Genomic DNA, 14,687 nt, shown 5'->3' on the forward strand with positions numbered 1-14,687 from the left:
ATTAGCAGAATGTAATCCCCAAAAGCTTTTCTCTATAATGGGTAAAAAACACTTTTTCTTGATCCTCTTGAACACCTAAAATATTCTTAGCTTTTTCTCTAGGTTGGATTAACTAAATTGATGCAAATGCTTATATGGGCTCAATATTCTTTCTCTCAGTTCTAGAATGGCTTGTTCTGATTTAATTTGAATCATTCTTAATCTACTTGAATTCAGCTAAAATAAATATAGCTAAAACAGCAGTCAGTGGTTCAAAGCACTAAGCTAGTGCAAAGGCTATCTCAAAATAACATTGTAATTAAAACACACTGACTTTATGTTGATAATCTGCAACTTGCTTGATGTAAAACAAATTACTTAAAAATTTGTTCTACTTCCACAAGTTTGACTGTAGTGTAAAAGGTCAGTATAGAACAACAATTCAGTAACAATAGTGATACTTTGGACCCCAAACAGTGGGATCTCTATCAGGGCTTTCTGTAATGGTATTAAAGTGTTTGGCCCTTTTCATGTTTGCCAACCTACTTACTACCCTGTTGTGGAAGGAATAGACCTGTGGTTTACACCCAGTGTCAACAGCAAGATAATTTCCCTGAGAGTAAGTAGTGCTTTCCTGAGAGTTTTAATTCCCCAAGTGGTCCTGTGGTTTCCATCTATCCCTGCAATTAGCCAGTTATCCCACAGGAAGGTATTTGCAATGTAATCTGAATTAAAACCTAATCCGACTCCTCTTAAAACCAAAGGTGCTGAAGATTTGCTGAAATACTCTTACTGTCAGTCTGGTGCCAGCATAACTTGCTTAGGGGCTTGGGCTTCTCTCACATGCAGCTTACCTGCCATAGAGGTGTTGTCTAATGTGGTTCAGAGCAGTCCTAGAAAATGAGGTAATAACAAAGTGAAAGGAGATGAGTCCAGCTTTCCCCTTTGCTAGACAGTGGCACAAGGCCTTCCTGCTGGCCTCTGGGAGCAATGAATCATATTTTAATCTTGCAAAGCATGCAGACTTTGTTGACCAATGATACGAAAATGATCTGAGCTGCAGGCACGTCGCTAGCTACAGTCCTTGAGGAGTACTGACTACATCTACGCGTTTCTCTCATTGGGATTCTGAACTACTTAATTCACAGGGTGCATTATAAGCACAGCCTGATTACACAAAGTCAGAATCATCCAAGGAAGAAATCTGTGGTGGTTGTCTTTCAAGCTGATTGTTAGTGCTGTAAATTTGAATGCATTGCCACTTGCTCCTTGCCTGAAATGTAATGATCTCTTCTGTGTGTGTATTTTATGTGTTTATTTATTAAAGCCCTATGTTGAATGCCATGAATGTTAAATATGTTTTTCTTCCCTGATCTAAGCAGCTTTTACTACCCCTTACTCTACCCTGTTTATACAATGTTTTATAGCAAAGGGTGCTATTAACAGGAAACCTCAGCGTTATTTCTCGAAGTATGTATTTTTTTCTTTTCAATGTATGCATCACTATGCAATACTTATCCGAGTGCCAAAACAATACAATCGCCTTGCACTTTTATTTTCCTTCAAGCTGTAAAAGCAAGACTATGTTTAAATCCCACCAAATGAACATCATAAATGAAACATCAGAAAAAAATATGTGCTCACCAGTCAGACTTGAGGATGTTTAAAATCAGTGCTCAATTTCAAGCACATGATAGCAGCTGAGTTAGAGCAGAGAGAGAGGGTAAATGTGGAGCTCTATAGGTTGCTGGGCTACTGTGACATGAGTAAGCCACAGAATAAGGGAATACAAAAACTGTGTGACTCTGTTTCCTACGTATCTTTCTCTTTATGAATAGCATCTTTAATACTCCAGTTGCTCTCAGACCATGGTTCTGTAGTTTGCTGTTGCTTCAGTCATTGAAAAAAATGGACCGTTATACCCAGCATTTCACAAATAGTTAGTGTAGAATTGTTCCATACTCAGTAAATAGGCAGAAAAGCCAACTGCAAGTTGAATTAATGGTGTTAAATTTTTAATGGCTATATTTTCTCTTCTGGATTTTCACAGAGAAATGGCACCAGTTAAAATAAGACTGATTTCTAAATCAATTTATTAGTACAATTGCTGTGTGTACACTAACTCCTGGACTACCTGAGAAAACTGAATGCTTCAACTTTCTTCTCTGAGACTTCTTTGAAGTTTCACAATATACAACACAACAAAGTGCATTTTATAGTACAGAAACTTTAAAGACAGTTTGAAGACTGTCTATAAATCACTCTCTCTTAGAGAACAGAGCAAGCAAATGGCATAGTAAGCTAAAGTTTATGTTAATCACAGTCATTTTTGAAGGCAAGGTATTCTGTGCACAAGAATGTCAAATTTCTTTTAATATCGCTCTTTCAAGAGCTTGATGTTCACATTGAAATCATCTTTGAATTAAGAATCCAGTTCTTGAGACCAGAGTATAGGCTAGGGAATGTTTGTACAAAATACTTAAAGTTATCCTCTGGCTTCCCTGGATCCTGGTAATGTTTCAATGCAGGACAGTCTCCTTTTGCTGAATTAGGGCAGGCTGAGGTTAGGAGAACCTAAAATTAGTGGGATTTAAACTCTAATTGCTAGGCTATGGCATTAGTCATCTGGTAACCAATGTCCTTAGAAGTCTTTCTGAAGAAAATATTTTGCAATCAAAGTTAACCAAAATAGTGCGCTACCTGCTTTGGACAAGCTGAGTATAGGTACATGGGAAAACTTTCGGGGTTACAAAGAGTGAACATTTCCCCAAACATTTTATAACTTTGTCTAATGTATGTTACAAAATGTATATACTTTGGAACTCCACATCACGTCCACCACAGGTTTTGCAATGCTTTATGATACGCAGACAGATAACATTTCAGATACATGTACAAAATACCGACGGAAACAGATAGACATTGCTGCCACCAGCTGCTGTTTCAAATCAGTCTTCGTGCCCTGTTTGCAAGTGCAAATTTTGTAACCTACATAAAGTTCAAAGGTCTGGAGCAGCCAAACAGAAGTGCAGACAGTAACCAGGACAGCTGCTGCTGGAGTAAAATTTGGAGGTTGGAAAAGGAAAGAAGGTCTGTTCTGCACTGGAGTCTAAGAAAGATCTTTGCTCCTAAAAGGCAAGCATTCCCTTATCTTTATAGGTGACTACTAAATATGAAGTATTCCAAGATAAAAGCCCAACAGTTTTACTTTAAACACAGAGTACTCTTGGTATGATAAAACTTTTTCACGTGCAGATTTAGTGTAGACCAAGAATGCACTATAAATTCACATTCTTTGTAAACTAACATTTTTTGGTTAGATCTGTCCCAAAATGCCTTGCATCCATTGGATTCTTACAGTGTGGTAGCGCATGCATATTTATTATCCTGAGCTTAAAACACAGTGAAGACATGGCCTAAGAAATGTTGTCAACGCTTTGAGTGTATTTTGTCCTCAGACCAGTTGCTGATGTGTGCTAATGTATCCACTTCAGAAGGCAGAATAGGGAAAGAGATTCATTCTTTCCTCTCTCCGAAAATACTTCACCAATGGCACAAGTCCTATAACAATTCATCCTCACTATCAAAAACATTTATTGCATCATGTCAGCACATAAGCAAAGAAATGTCATTGACAGCACTTCTGAAAAGGGAACTATCTCTGACTTCTGGCTGCTGTATCACACTCTGAGCTCAGTTCCTGGTCCAGAATTTTATCTTGTAGCACACTGCACTGACCTCCTGAAACAGGCATCAGGGCCAAACCATGTTCTTGCGTATCTTACTAGAACTTTGGAACAAGTCCATCAGAAACAGAACTTACATCATTGTAAAAGAACAGTGTTTCCTTCCAAAGGATTCACCTAAAGGTAGAAGACTGGACCACAGGGAAGCAGTGAATAAGAATTACAAAGAAAGATGAAATCAAAGGACAAAGTGTCTCATCCTGAAGACAGCTACAAATACATAAATTCTGGTGTAACCTTCCTGATTCATAGGAGTGATTGACATAGTTGTAGCCCCAGAATGTTACACATAATCCCAAATCATAAAAACTCCTTTTCTTATTAAATGAGATTCAAAGTATAAAAAAGTATAAGCTGAAAATTCTCAAATATATGTGAATATATATTGTAGGAACTTTAAAAAACCTACTCTTGGATTGGGGGCAGTTGGGTAGGGAAGGAAGAGCCATAAATTAATCTAGACTTCAAGATAATCACATTTAACGTACAACTTTTCTATTGACTTTTAGAAAGTTCAAAACTCTGAAATGTACTAACATCGCAAATTTAAAAATGGCTTTAGAAATAGTGAGGAAAAAAAATCCAAGCTTCATAAGATGATGTAAATGTAACTTTTTACTTCTGTCCTCTAGTGCTTTGAGTCTTGCATTCAATTCCCCAAATGACCTTTGCTATAAACAGACTGTTGTTTTTTTCCCCATAATGCATAAATCAGAACTCAAATGGGGATATAGTTGACTGACAATGGTGCGATTTAAACTAGAGACCTGGATTAAGGATGAGAACATTAGTGGTAAGTAAAACAATTCTACCGCCTCAATTGCTTCAGTGAATGATTCTGTTTTATCTGTCTAATGTAATCATTGGTCACTGAAATTGATTATGCTGATATTATTTATTTCATTCATTCAAAATATCATCTAACCAAGGTAATAATTTTGTAATTCCTTTTGGCATATTTGTCTTGCTTTTGTTAAATCTATTGCCCTTCATTATATATTTCTCTACTATAATTATCCAGTTTCTACTTTTGACCTTTGCAAGCATCCATTTTTAATATAATTTCCTGTATTTTTTAAAAAATTGAAAACCTATGTATCTGGCACACTTCACAAAAAAAAAAAAAAAAAAAAAAAAGAAGAGAGAGAGAGAGAGAGAGAACGTAGTCATGGTAGCTTATTAAGTTTCAGTTATATAGTGTTTGGGAGTGATAATGCAACTTTCAGGTGGAAGATCCATCTCCCCATTTCAATTCTGATTCAAAGTCTCTGGCAAATAAACAGATTTCCACAGGTGGGGGATCTACTTTCTCTAGAGTAAAAACTCTTGGATTATGCCCTGAAGTGATATTTGCAAACTCTAAAGCTCCTAAAACACCACAGACATTTCAGAAGTACATTATGTGTATGTTAAAGGGAACAATGCAGTAAGTGTCTTTTGTATGGTTCACTTATTTATTTTTAAATCTAACTTTTTTTCTCTAACTCCCTAGAAAAGCTTTTTGAGGCTCTTTACATTACAAATAAATGGCTACTTTGGGTGTAATTTCCTAGTGCCTTTTTGGAGAGAGGAGAGATTCTAGTAGCATTAAGTCTGTACAGTTTATACCGTAAAGAAGTGTTTTAGCCAGTGTAATAATACTTGTGTTGAATAAGTGCAGACCACACACAATTTCTGTTGACTTGATTTGGAGCTGTGTGTGCTCGGGATCTCTTGTGGTTTAGAGTCCAGTGTGCCACATGATGATCCAAAAACTTAGTTCAGTCACTGAAAAAGACAAATCAACAAAAGAGGTCTTAGTTTGGTTTATGTTTGTTGATTAGGAAAGCAGGCTTTTGGTTTATTTTATTTTTGGTTTTGTTTTTTTAATTACTGTATTTATACTAGCATAAACCCTAGAAAGAGATCTAATCACAGAATCATGCTTAAAATGAGTACAGCTTAGACACAGTATATACAGGGATTAGACTCTATATTTATATCTACCCAAGCACAGTCATATGTGCATATGTGACTGTATCTGTAACATAAGGAATTAGAATCACTCACCTTCACAGAGAAAAATTAAAGTACTAAAGGATTAGAGTGAAGGCACCTTGTCTTGGAAGCTGCTGAGCACGCTGTTATGGTTTGGTTCAATTTGCAGAATTTTTGGCTGTCGGCTGTACGATGGTGGAGAGTCACTTTTAAACATGGGTTGGCCATGCCTATATCAGCTCTACAGCATGTCCCTTGGTATAAAACCTTTCCTTAAAGTAGATATCTGGATCATCCCACTTTACTAGGCTTGAAAAGTTTTGACAACAATATCTTTTAGTAAAGTATCTGATTCAAATGGCATCTGAAGAAAAGTAAAAACTACCAAGTAACAGAGCAACCTCCTGTTGATTCCTGTGAGTGCAAAGACCCTAAGTGTCCTCCCACTGTTCTCTTGAACAGATACATTATTATCATAAAAAAAAAATCTCCTTTGCAATGTTCTGCATCTGTTTAGGTGTAGCATGTTTCTTCTCTTTAGAGAAAAAACATCTGTCCTGCTTTATCACTATTGTTAGACCTTTCTGTTTGCTAAGTGTGCTGTGTGTTGGAATATACATGAAACCGGGGGGGGGGGGGGGGTGGGGGGGTGGGGGGGAAGGAGCTCTCTTTTGCTTTGTTCCTGTTCATGGACATCTTTAAGTGATTCTACTTCCTTCATTAGATTACATCACATCAGACTAAATCCAAATTAGCTATTAAATTGCTATAGCATCTGAATTGTCTACAACAAAATGTGTCTATGTTGACTTGTTACATTTCTGAAAAAAAAAATCACTTCCATACACTAACAAAAGGGGTAGTGTATCTTGAGAACTCTGTGTATGACAAACTGACATATACAATAAATATGGATTTTACTACAGTAACAGATTGAAATTATATAGTTCATTTAAACCTTTTTCCAACTTCAGCTTAGCCCCAGCTAAAGCACACAGGAAATAAACATATTGAGCTGTCTGGCACCAGGCAACTATCCAGGTCCTGTTCTGTCTAGCACTGGGTTAGGCTTATCCATCCAATCAACATTAGGAGGTTTATTTATGTGAGACAGATATATTAGTAATAAATGGATTTATTCAGTAGCTTGGTGGATTTATACATGTACAAAATCATTTTAGTTTAAGGAGACCTAAAACTGAGTCACACACTATTTTTATGCCCTGTATCCTGAAGCTCTTACTGCAAGTTCTACTCTGCTCTTCACAAGAAAAAAAAATGCTAATTGAAGTCAATGGGAAGTTTGCGGGAAGAAAAACTGCAAAAAGGCTTTGGAGTTGGTGAAATGCAAGTGAACACACAGCTAAATGGCAATTCAAATGATTATGGAATATTTATATACATTTTATGCAATATTCTGTACAAAAAAGTTCAGTTTAATTTGCAACAGGATAGTCCGTAAAAGGGAAACAATTCATAAAAATATATTGAGAAAGGATATCAGAGGTTTTTTTTTTATGACACCTATTCGTACTTTAGACAGATTTTGTTCCAAGGCAATCATTTGACATTCAAGTCAGGTCTGTGCTACCTTGAAGTCCGTTTCCACTGATTCGTCTGTTGTTTTTTAGAAAACAAGACGGAGAATTCACATTAATGCTATGGTTTATCCATTTCAATCACATAGTAAGTGGTGTATTCTCACCTCATTTGCAGTTTTTAATTCCAAATGAACATTGCTTTTGAAATGTCCCTTCTTTCTCCCCTTTATGCTGCCACTTGAAAGTTGAAATGTAGCAAGAATGTAATGTTAGGTGCCAGTTTTCTGAATTACAGGGTGACTGCTTTAGCTGATCCCAAAAAGCAAGTGTCTTTTTATACCGCATAAAAGCCTGAAATGTTTACATATCAGAAGGCTATAGGCCAATTTCTGTCAAAATTATACGTGAAGTTAAGCAGTACAAGCAATTTATTTAAACACTAGTCATTGTAGAAAAATTCAAAACCATATGCTCTTTTAGCAGTTTTTCACAAATGCATTTGACCCATGACTTGGCAAGACATGCATGCTTCATAATTTACTCTAAATTTCAAATTCCCCTGACATTTAAATAAAAGATCTTCATTAATAAAGTTTATATGAATGAAAACTTTAGAAGTTGATATTGTTAGGGGGAAGCTTTAGACAAAACGCTTTTTTGCCTCGTTTTCAACGGACTGGCTTTCCTAAGAAGTCCAAGATAAGTTTATTCTGGGAACAAATTACGGTAATTTCGCATTGTATGATTTGGGGGGGGGGGGGGGAGTAATGATGCAAGCAATTCGAGACGAACCCGGGGAACGCCGACGGCGAAGGGTGCCGGCCGCGGCAGCCGGCGGGCGCCGCGCTGCGCCGCGCTTTGCTTTCGGGCGGGTTTCGCCGCCCCGACAAGCCGCGAGCTCTGGTTTCGCCCAGCTTCGCCCCGCGCCCGCCGGGCGGTGGGTGCCGGCCGCGGGGCCGAGCCGCGCCGGGGCTGCGCTGCGGCCCCCCGCGGAGGGTGCGCGGCGCTGACGGCCCCGCCGCGGCCGGGCGCTGCTGCCGCCGGCCCCTCCGGCGCGGCCGCGCAGGGCGAGTGCGAGAAACCCGAGGCGCTCTGAACCGCCGGAATTATTCTTTAATATCTTAAAATAATAATAAAAAAAACCGGCCGATTCCTCAACAAGCGAATTTTCATAGACTTGTGTACGGTGATTGCTTTGTATGAAATCGTGTTTGGGTAATAATATTGAAAATCAGTGCAGTGTTTACTTTATTTCATACCTAACAGCTTGTTCTGCCCGCTGCCGTACTCCTCTTTAGATCTCTCTTCCAACCCATGCTGTGACTATCCTCCAGTAACAAACAATTGCTTAGCAACACTAAGCAACACAATTTGCTTGCGTTTCATTTGTTATTACAATTTCATCCCGACATTGTGTGACAGATGATTGTTTGTTTAACGCAATATTACGTCTGCAAAGTTAGCGAGGAGTGGATGCAAAATGAGAAACTCCTAGAGCAGGTTTTATGAAGTGTATGTCAAAACAGGGGTTTGCACGGCAAGACTTCTAATATTAAAAAAAAAAAAAAAAAAAAACCTCTCCAACAGGGGTAAGAAGTTATTTGAAAATGAACTCTATCCAGTAATTAAGAATAAATGGGAAGCATTGCAGTGTGGCGGAGCATGCTTTCGCACAGCCTTCCAGGTCGAAAAACGCGCTGGGAAGGCGAGTGATGGCCCAGCAAAAGCGGGATGTATCTTGCCAGGGCTGATATCGCGCCCGGGTGACGGAGCGGAGCCCCTGCGACGCCTGATTTTGCCCCGCGGCGCCTGCTTTCACCTGCAAGAGGCCGGACAGGAGCGGAGATGAAACACCGGTGCGAGCGGTGCCACGCACCAAGGAGCAGTCGGCCCCGGCCGCGGGCACCCCACCGCGCGGGGCTCCGCACGAGCGGGACTTCAGCGGGGTTACGCGGTCCCCCACGACCCGGCGGTGCCGGGAGCGGCGCGGTGGCGCCCGGGCGCGGCGTCGGCGCTGGGCGAGGCGCGGAGCCCCGCGGAGCCCAGCCCGGCGCTGCCTGCGGCGCCGGGGCCGCCGGCGGGACCCGGCGGCGGAGGGGCTTTGCCCGTGCGCGCAGGCGGCCGAGCTCGCCGCGGCCCCGTCCGCGGGGCGGTGCCCCGCCCGCTGCCCCCGCCTCGCCGCCGCAGGACGCTCCGCGGGCACCTCGGCAGGGCCGCCCAGGACGGGAACACGCAGCCCCACCGCGGGATGAGGCAGCGCGCTGCTCTGTGCGCGGGGTGACCGAGCCAGACCCAGGGAACTGCTTGCCAAAAAGAAACAGCAAACAAACAAAACTCAAAACCGAACCCACCCCCCCCAAAATCTCTGTCGAATAGTTTCGCTTCACATCAAATTAACAAAATCTGCACGAAGCTCAAATATAAATGCCAGAGGGGAAAAGACATTGATCGGCAAATAAACTGGAGCAAAGGAAACGATGCGAATAATTAGCCACATTGCGAGGCACTTAAAAAGTGAAAACTAAGCCTTTTGTTGTTGTTGTTTGTTTCCTTGATGTTCATACGAGTCTTTTACTAGAAATAGGTTTTAGGTTTACATCACTTTCAGACGCAGTTATAAATCCCGGAACATCGAGGGAGAGAAGGACACAGACAAACTGAGAGTAAGCGTTAACGAGGATATTCTTTGTTGAGGAAAAAATAAGATGTTCCTCGTGAACGGATCTTAATGGCTTGTTTTCATTTCATGCGTACAATTTCCTACCTTCTTTGATGGAGGGTTGATGGGGTAAATAGTCTAATCTTATTCAGTTCACCTCCTGTGGATTCCCAGTGACAGTCGTGACAGACGAAGTATTCTGCAAATCACAAGAGCCAGCAACCAAGAGAGCCAAACGTCTTAATAGAAGGAGTTTTAGGGACTTGAAACTACTGCATTTTAAATGCAAGAAACATGCAGAATACAAAGAAGTTCTCCGTATCATCGCAACTCTATAGTCTTTGTTTTCTAAGCTAGAAAAGGAATGATAGAAAAGAAAAGAAAAGAAAAGAAAAGAAAGGAAAAGAAAAGAAAAGAAAAGAGAAGAAAAGAAAAGAAAAGAGCATCAAAAGCAAGTCAGAACACCTACCAGACCCGGGGATTTGAGATGGCACTGGTCATTAACGTTTCCACCTCCTCGCTTGTTTAAAAACAAAAAGTGATACCTGCTTGGGTCTGAATGTGTAAAAAAATGTTTACAACATTCACGCGCCCTAGTTCCGCCAGGTGTTCTAGGAAAAGAGAGAAAAAAAGTTCATTTTCTCAGCAGAAGACATTGTTGCTTCACTGTTTAAAGCGTTAATCAGAAAAACGCATATTCCTCAATGGTCCTTCAGTTTTCCGAGCCAGAGGACGCAAGACTCAAACCGTGCCACAAAAACACTTGGGGGGGGGGGGGGGAAGTTGCACGATTGTATTGGAGTTTATTTTTTTTTTAAGTGCTTCCTAACTACTTCGAAGCATTAATAATGAATCTGAGCCCCAGACAGAGGAAATCGCACCCACTAATGTGAACTAACACGAGTAAAGTAGGTGCATAATAGACAAGGCTAGGAGCTGCTAACCACTTCTGCACAATGGCATTAATAAGATTAACCTGGGCAATTAGCCGGTGCAGCAGAGATCAAGCCTAAATCTGAGGCCTTTCAAAAAAAGCCCACTAATGGAAAGGATTAGGTTAATTTCATTAATTCTCAATACACAGACCCAAGCTCCTTTCACTCCTTTGTGTAGCCCCCACGAAAAGGGGGGGGGGGGGGATCAAATCTGGTTTTGTTTGTCATCTGCATATTACCAGGAACTAAATCCAGGATGACGTCGCCTGGGTATAAAAAAGGGAAGAGGTTCAGATGGATTATACTCCATGCAGCCCTCTGGGTTGAGACCAGTAAACAGGCGAGAGTTGAGGGGGGAAAGTTCCCGGGGTGGATCCTGCGCGCACACACGCACACGCACGCACACGCACACACGCACTCGCACTCGCACACTCGCACTCTGCCCGCGAGCTGCCCTCGGAAAAAGCTCCGCTCCTTTCGCTCCGATCCCTTTTTAAAAATTCTCCGAAAAGTTTCGATTTCGCGGCTCTCCAGCCTCCCCCCCCCCACACCCGCCACCGCAACCACCACGTCCCCTCCGCCCCCTCCCCCCGGCCGGTCCCCGCTGCCCTCCCCGGCACGGCTTGGGGCATGCCTGCGAGCATGTTCAGCATCGACAACATCCTGGCCGCCAGACCTCGCTGCAAGGACTCGCTCCTGCTGCCCCCGAGCGCCGCGCCCGTCGTCTTCCCCGGCCTCCACGGGGACTCGCTCTACGGCGGCGCCTCCGACTACGGCGGATTTTACTCGCGGGCGGTGGCACCCGCCTCCAGCCTGCCGGCGGTCAGCGGATCGAGGATCGGCTACAACAACTACTACTACGGGCAGCTGCATGTGCAGGCGGCCCCCGTGGGCCCCTCGTGCTGCGGCGCCGTGCCGCCCCTCGGCGCCCAGCAGTGCTCCTGCGTCCCCGCCGCAGGTAAGGCGGCCCCGGCCGGGGGGCTCCCCGCCGGCTCCCCGGGCGCCCGGGCTTGCTTTGTGCGGGAGCTGGGGGGGGGACGGGGCGGCGGCGGCGGGTGTCGGGGAGCGGTTCTCGCAGCCTCGCGCGAAGCCTGTCGTCTTCTTGTCTGTCCGTCCGTAGGTTACGAGGGCACCGGCTCGGTCCTGATGTCCCCTGTTCCCCACCAGATGTTGCCCTACATGAACGTGGGCACTTTGTCCCGGACGGAGCTGCAGTTACTGAACCAGCTGCACTGCAGGCGAAAAAGACGGCACCGGACCATCTTCACTGACGAGCAGCTAGAAGCTCTGGAAAACCTCTTCCAGGAAACGAAATACCCAGACGTGGGCACCAGGGAGCAGCTGGCCAGAAGGGTGCATTTAAGAGAGGAGAAAGTGGAGGTACTGTGCTTCCCTTTACCTCCTTCCACCCTCTCCCCTTTGCATCTAAACGCGAAAGGACTGGAGGTACCTGGATGTGGCCCCAGGCACCGCTCCGCTCTGCCGGCCGCGGCGAGCTGACGGTAGCGAGGGCAACAGGTTTGCGGGGGGAAGTTTCTCTAAATCCGCCGAGCGCCTCGCTGGAGGCGGCGGGACGAGCCGGTTCCAGGGCCGAGAGCGAACGCCGGGAGGCGGCGGCTGCTCCCCACCGCGCCCGGCGCTTGCGGCGCGCAGCGAGACGCGGCGCCCGCCCGTGTCTGCGCCCGGTCCCCGCGGCGTGCGGAGGGAGGGCGCGCGGCCGGGGCCGGGCGGGGAGGGAGGGAGGCCGGCGCGGTCGTGTCCTAGTCTCACGGTTTAATTCCTCACACAACAGGTTTGGTTCAAAAACCGCCGGGCGAAATGGAGGAGGCAAAAGCGATCATCTTCGGAGGAGTCAGAAAACGCGCAAAAATGGAATAAAGCGTCCAAAACGTCTCCGGAGAAGAGGCAAGAAGAAGGGAAAAGTGACTTGGACTCCGACAGCTGATGCCCGCGCAGAGGGGACATTTCCCGTGGACTGTAGGATATGCTCCGGAGGATGCGACTGTCTTGCACAAGCTCTGCCTTGTCGGAGGGGGAAAAAATATATATCTGTATATACTGTACATTGGCCCGCGCTGATTTCGTGTAAATAAAATGTGTTGCGGAGGGTTGCACAGGTAGACGGCGGCGCGTTTCTCTGTCCGGCCGCGGTTCCGCCGCCGCGCTGCACGGGGCGGCGCGGCCTCCCCTCCGCGGTTAGCTGCGTAACGGGGCGCTGAACGGCCTGCGAGGCGGCGGGTGACACGCTGCAAACGGTTTGTAGCCCGTTACCCGCTAACTGCGGGTGAGAAACGGGGGGTGGCTTTTCACCAAGGCCGGGGGGTGCGCCGAGGAAGGAGCCGCGGGGCTGGCCCGCATGGCGGCCGCGGCGCTAGGCCGGGCCGGGCGGGCCCCAGCCCCGGGGCAGGGCCGAGGCGCCGCGGGGAGTCGCCTGCCGCCGGCCGCCACTTGGCCCCGCGGCCCCGGCCCCCGCGGCCGGCCGGGGCGAGGCGAGGCGGCAGGTGCCATTTTGCGGCCCCCGCGGCCGGCCGGGGCGAGGCGAGGCGGCAGGTGCCATTTTGCGGCCCCCGCGGCCGGCCGGGGCGAGGCGAGGCGGCAGGTGCCATTTTGCGGCCCCCGCGGCCGGCCGGGGCGAGGCGAGGCGGCAGGTGCCATTTTGCGGCCCCCGCGGCCGGCCGGGGCGAGGCGAGGCGGCAGGTGCCATTTCGCAGCCCCCGCGCGCGCCTGAGGCGAGGCCGCGGCCGTTGGCGGGGCTCGGGCAGGCCGGGCACGGCCTCTGCTCCCTTTTGAGCTCTTCGCTCGAGCTGCCTGGAGTAATATTGATCATTTAACTTATTAGGGCCCCCGTCAAAACGTGATTTTTTTTTCCTAGCGGAGTGCTTGTGGGTAGTCCCCTGTCCCCATCACACTTCGCTCATCGCCTTTGTACTCCTGTCTCACAAACCCAAGCAGAGCTGGAAGCGATGCGCTTAGAAAATATTTGCAGACAAAGCCAGGCGAGCCTCCCACTTGTTATTTTATTTGATTTCTTTGTGCTTTTCTCTCTCGCTGGCTTTCTGGAGTTTTGTGCCCTGTTGAGTTTCCAAAGAGTTTGTCTTTGATTCCTGCTTTAAAAAGCTATCTTGAGACATCAGTGTATTAAAACTGCTGTTAATAAATTTCAGTCATTATCAGGTGAGTTACGCATGGGAGGAGGTACAAGCCCTTGTGTACTGCTCATGGGGATGTTTAATAGGAAGCTGCTAATGGGTATTTTCTCCCACTGGAGACAGCACCTCGGCATTTTGGAAAGCAGGGATAGCCTCGTCTCATTTTACTCTTTCTTCTACAAGGGCCTCCTGATAGAGACATCTATTCTCCCTATAAAATTCACATTAATTTCCCCTACACTTTTTTTTCTATGGTTCCCAAACGCTTCACACTTGTCCCAGAACTTCCACTCCATGTTAGCTGTTTCCCTGTGTCGTCTTGTAGGGAAGAGCATCCCTCTCTGCTTGTCTAGGAAGGCTCTCTAGAAATCCAAAACAGTTACCCGAAGGTGTGAAGTCAGTGCAGATAACCTCGTGATGAAAATCTTCATGTTGTGGCTTGCTTTCAGAAATTCAGTGGTACTGAGCTGATTCTCTTCCATTATGGCCAACGCCTGAACTGACCTGTATCAATTCAGCTCTCCTAGGTTAGACAAAACATTGGTTTATACAGATGCTCTCACCATTGCTTCCAGTGATACCAGTAATGGTCAACTGCTGTGTTGCTTGTGTTCACGCTTTTTCTTCCCTTTCTGATATATCCAGCTTTTTGTAGGCATTGTAGCGTGGTGCATATTGCAGGTGTCAGTACAATACAGGGA

The 14,687-nt window shown here is 45.6% G+C and overlaps 1 protein-coding gene and 1 long non-coding RNA gene across 3 annotated transcripts; one reads left to right on the top strand and one right to left on the bottom strand.

The window, feature by feature from the left end:
- Positions 1-1,511: 1,511 nt before the first annotated feature.
- Positions 1,512-11,010, bottom strand: LOC112987682 (uncharacterized). 2 transcript variants are annotated; one of them, XR_003260346.2, is made up of 4 exons: positions 10,989-11,010; positions 10,372-10,513; positions 10,008-10,101; positions 1,512-5,492 (listed from the first exon to the last, which is right to left on the bottom strand). It is a non-coding gene; the product is annotated as an uncharacterized LOC112987682 (long non-coding RNA). The 2 variants fall into 2 exon arrangements; XR_003260345.2 differs by lacking the exon at positions 10,989-11,010 and having other exon boundaries at positions 10,372-10,635.
- Positions 11,011-11,124: 114 nt separating this feature from the next.
- On the top strand, positions 11,125-13,155 carry GSC (goosecoid homeobox). Its single transcript, XM_026107681.2, has 3 exons — positions 11,125-11,795; positions 11,958-12,217; positions 12,630-13,155. Exons 1-3 carry the CDS (start codon positions 11,468-11,470, stop codon positions 12,780-12,782), a joined length of 741 nt encoding a protein of 246 aa, XP_025963466.1. The 5' UTR covers positions 11,125-11,467; the 3' UTR covers positions 12,783-13,155.
- Positions 13,156-14,687: the final 1,532 nt, after the last annotated feature.

The sequence above is a fragment of the Dromaius novaehollandiae genome, chromosome 5, assembly GCF_036370855.1.
Source record: "Dromaius novaehollandiae isolate bDroNov1 chromosome 5, bDroNov1.hap1, whole genome shotgun sequence".
NCBI lineage: Eukaryota > Metazoa > Chordata > Aves > Casuariiformes > Dromaiidae > Dromaius > Dromaius novaehollandiae.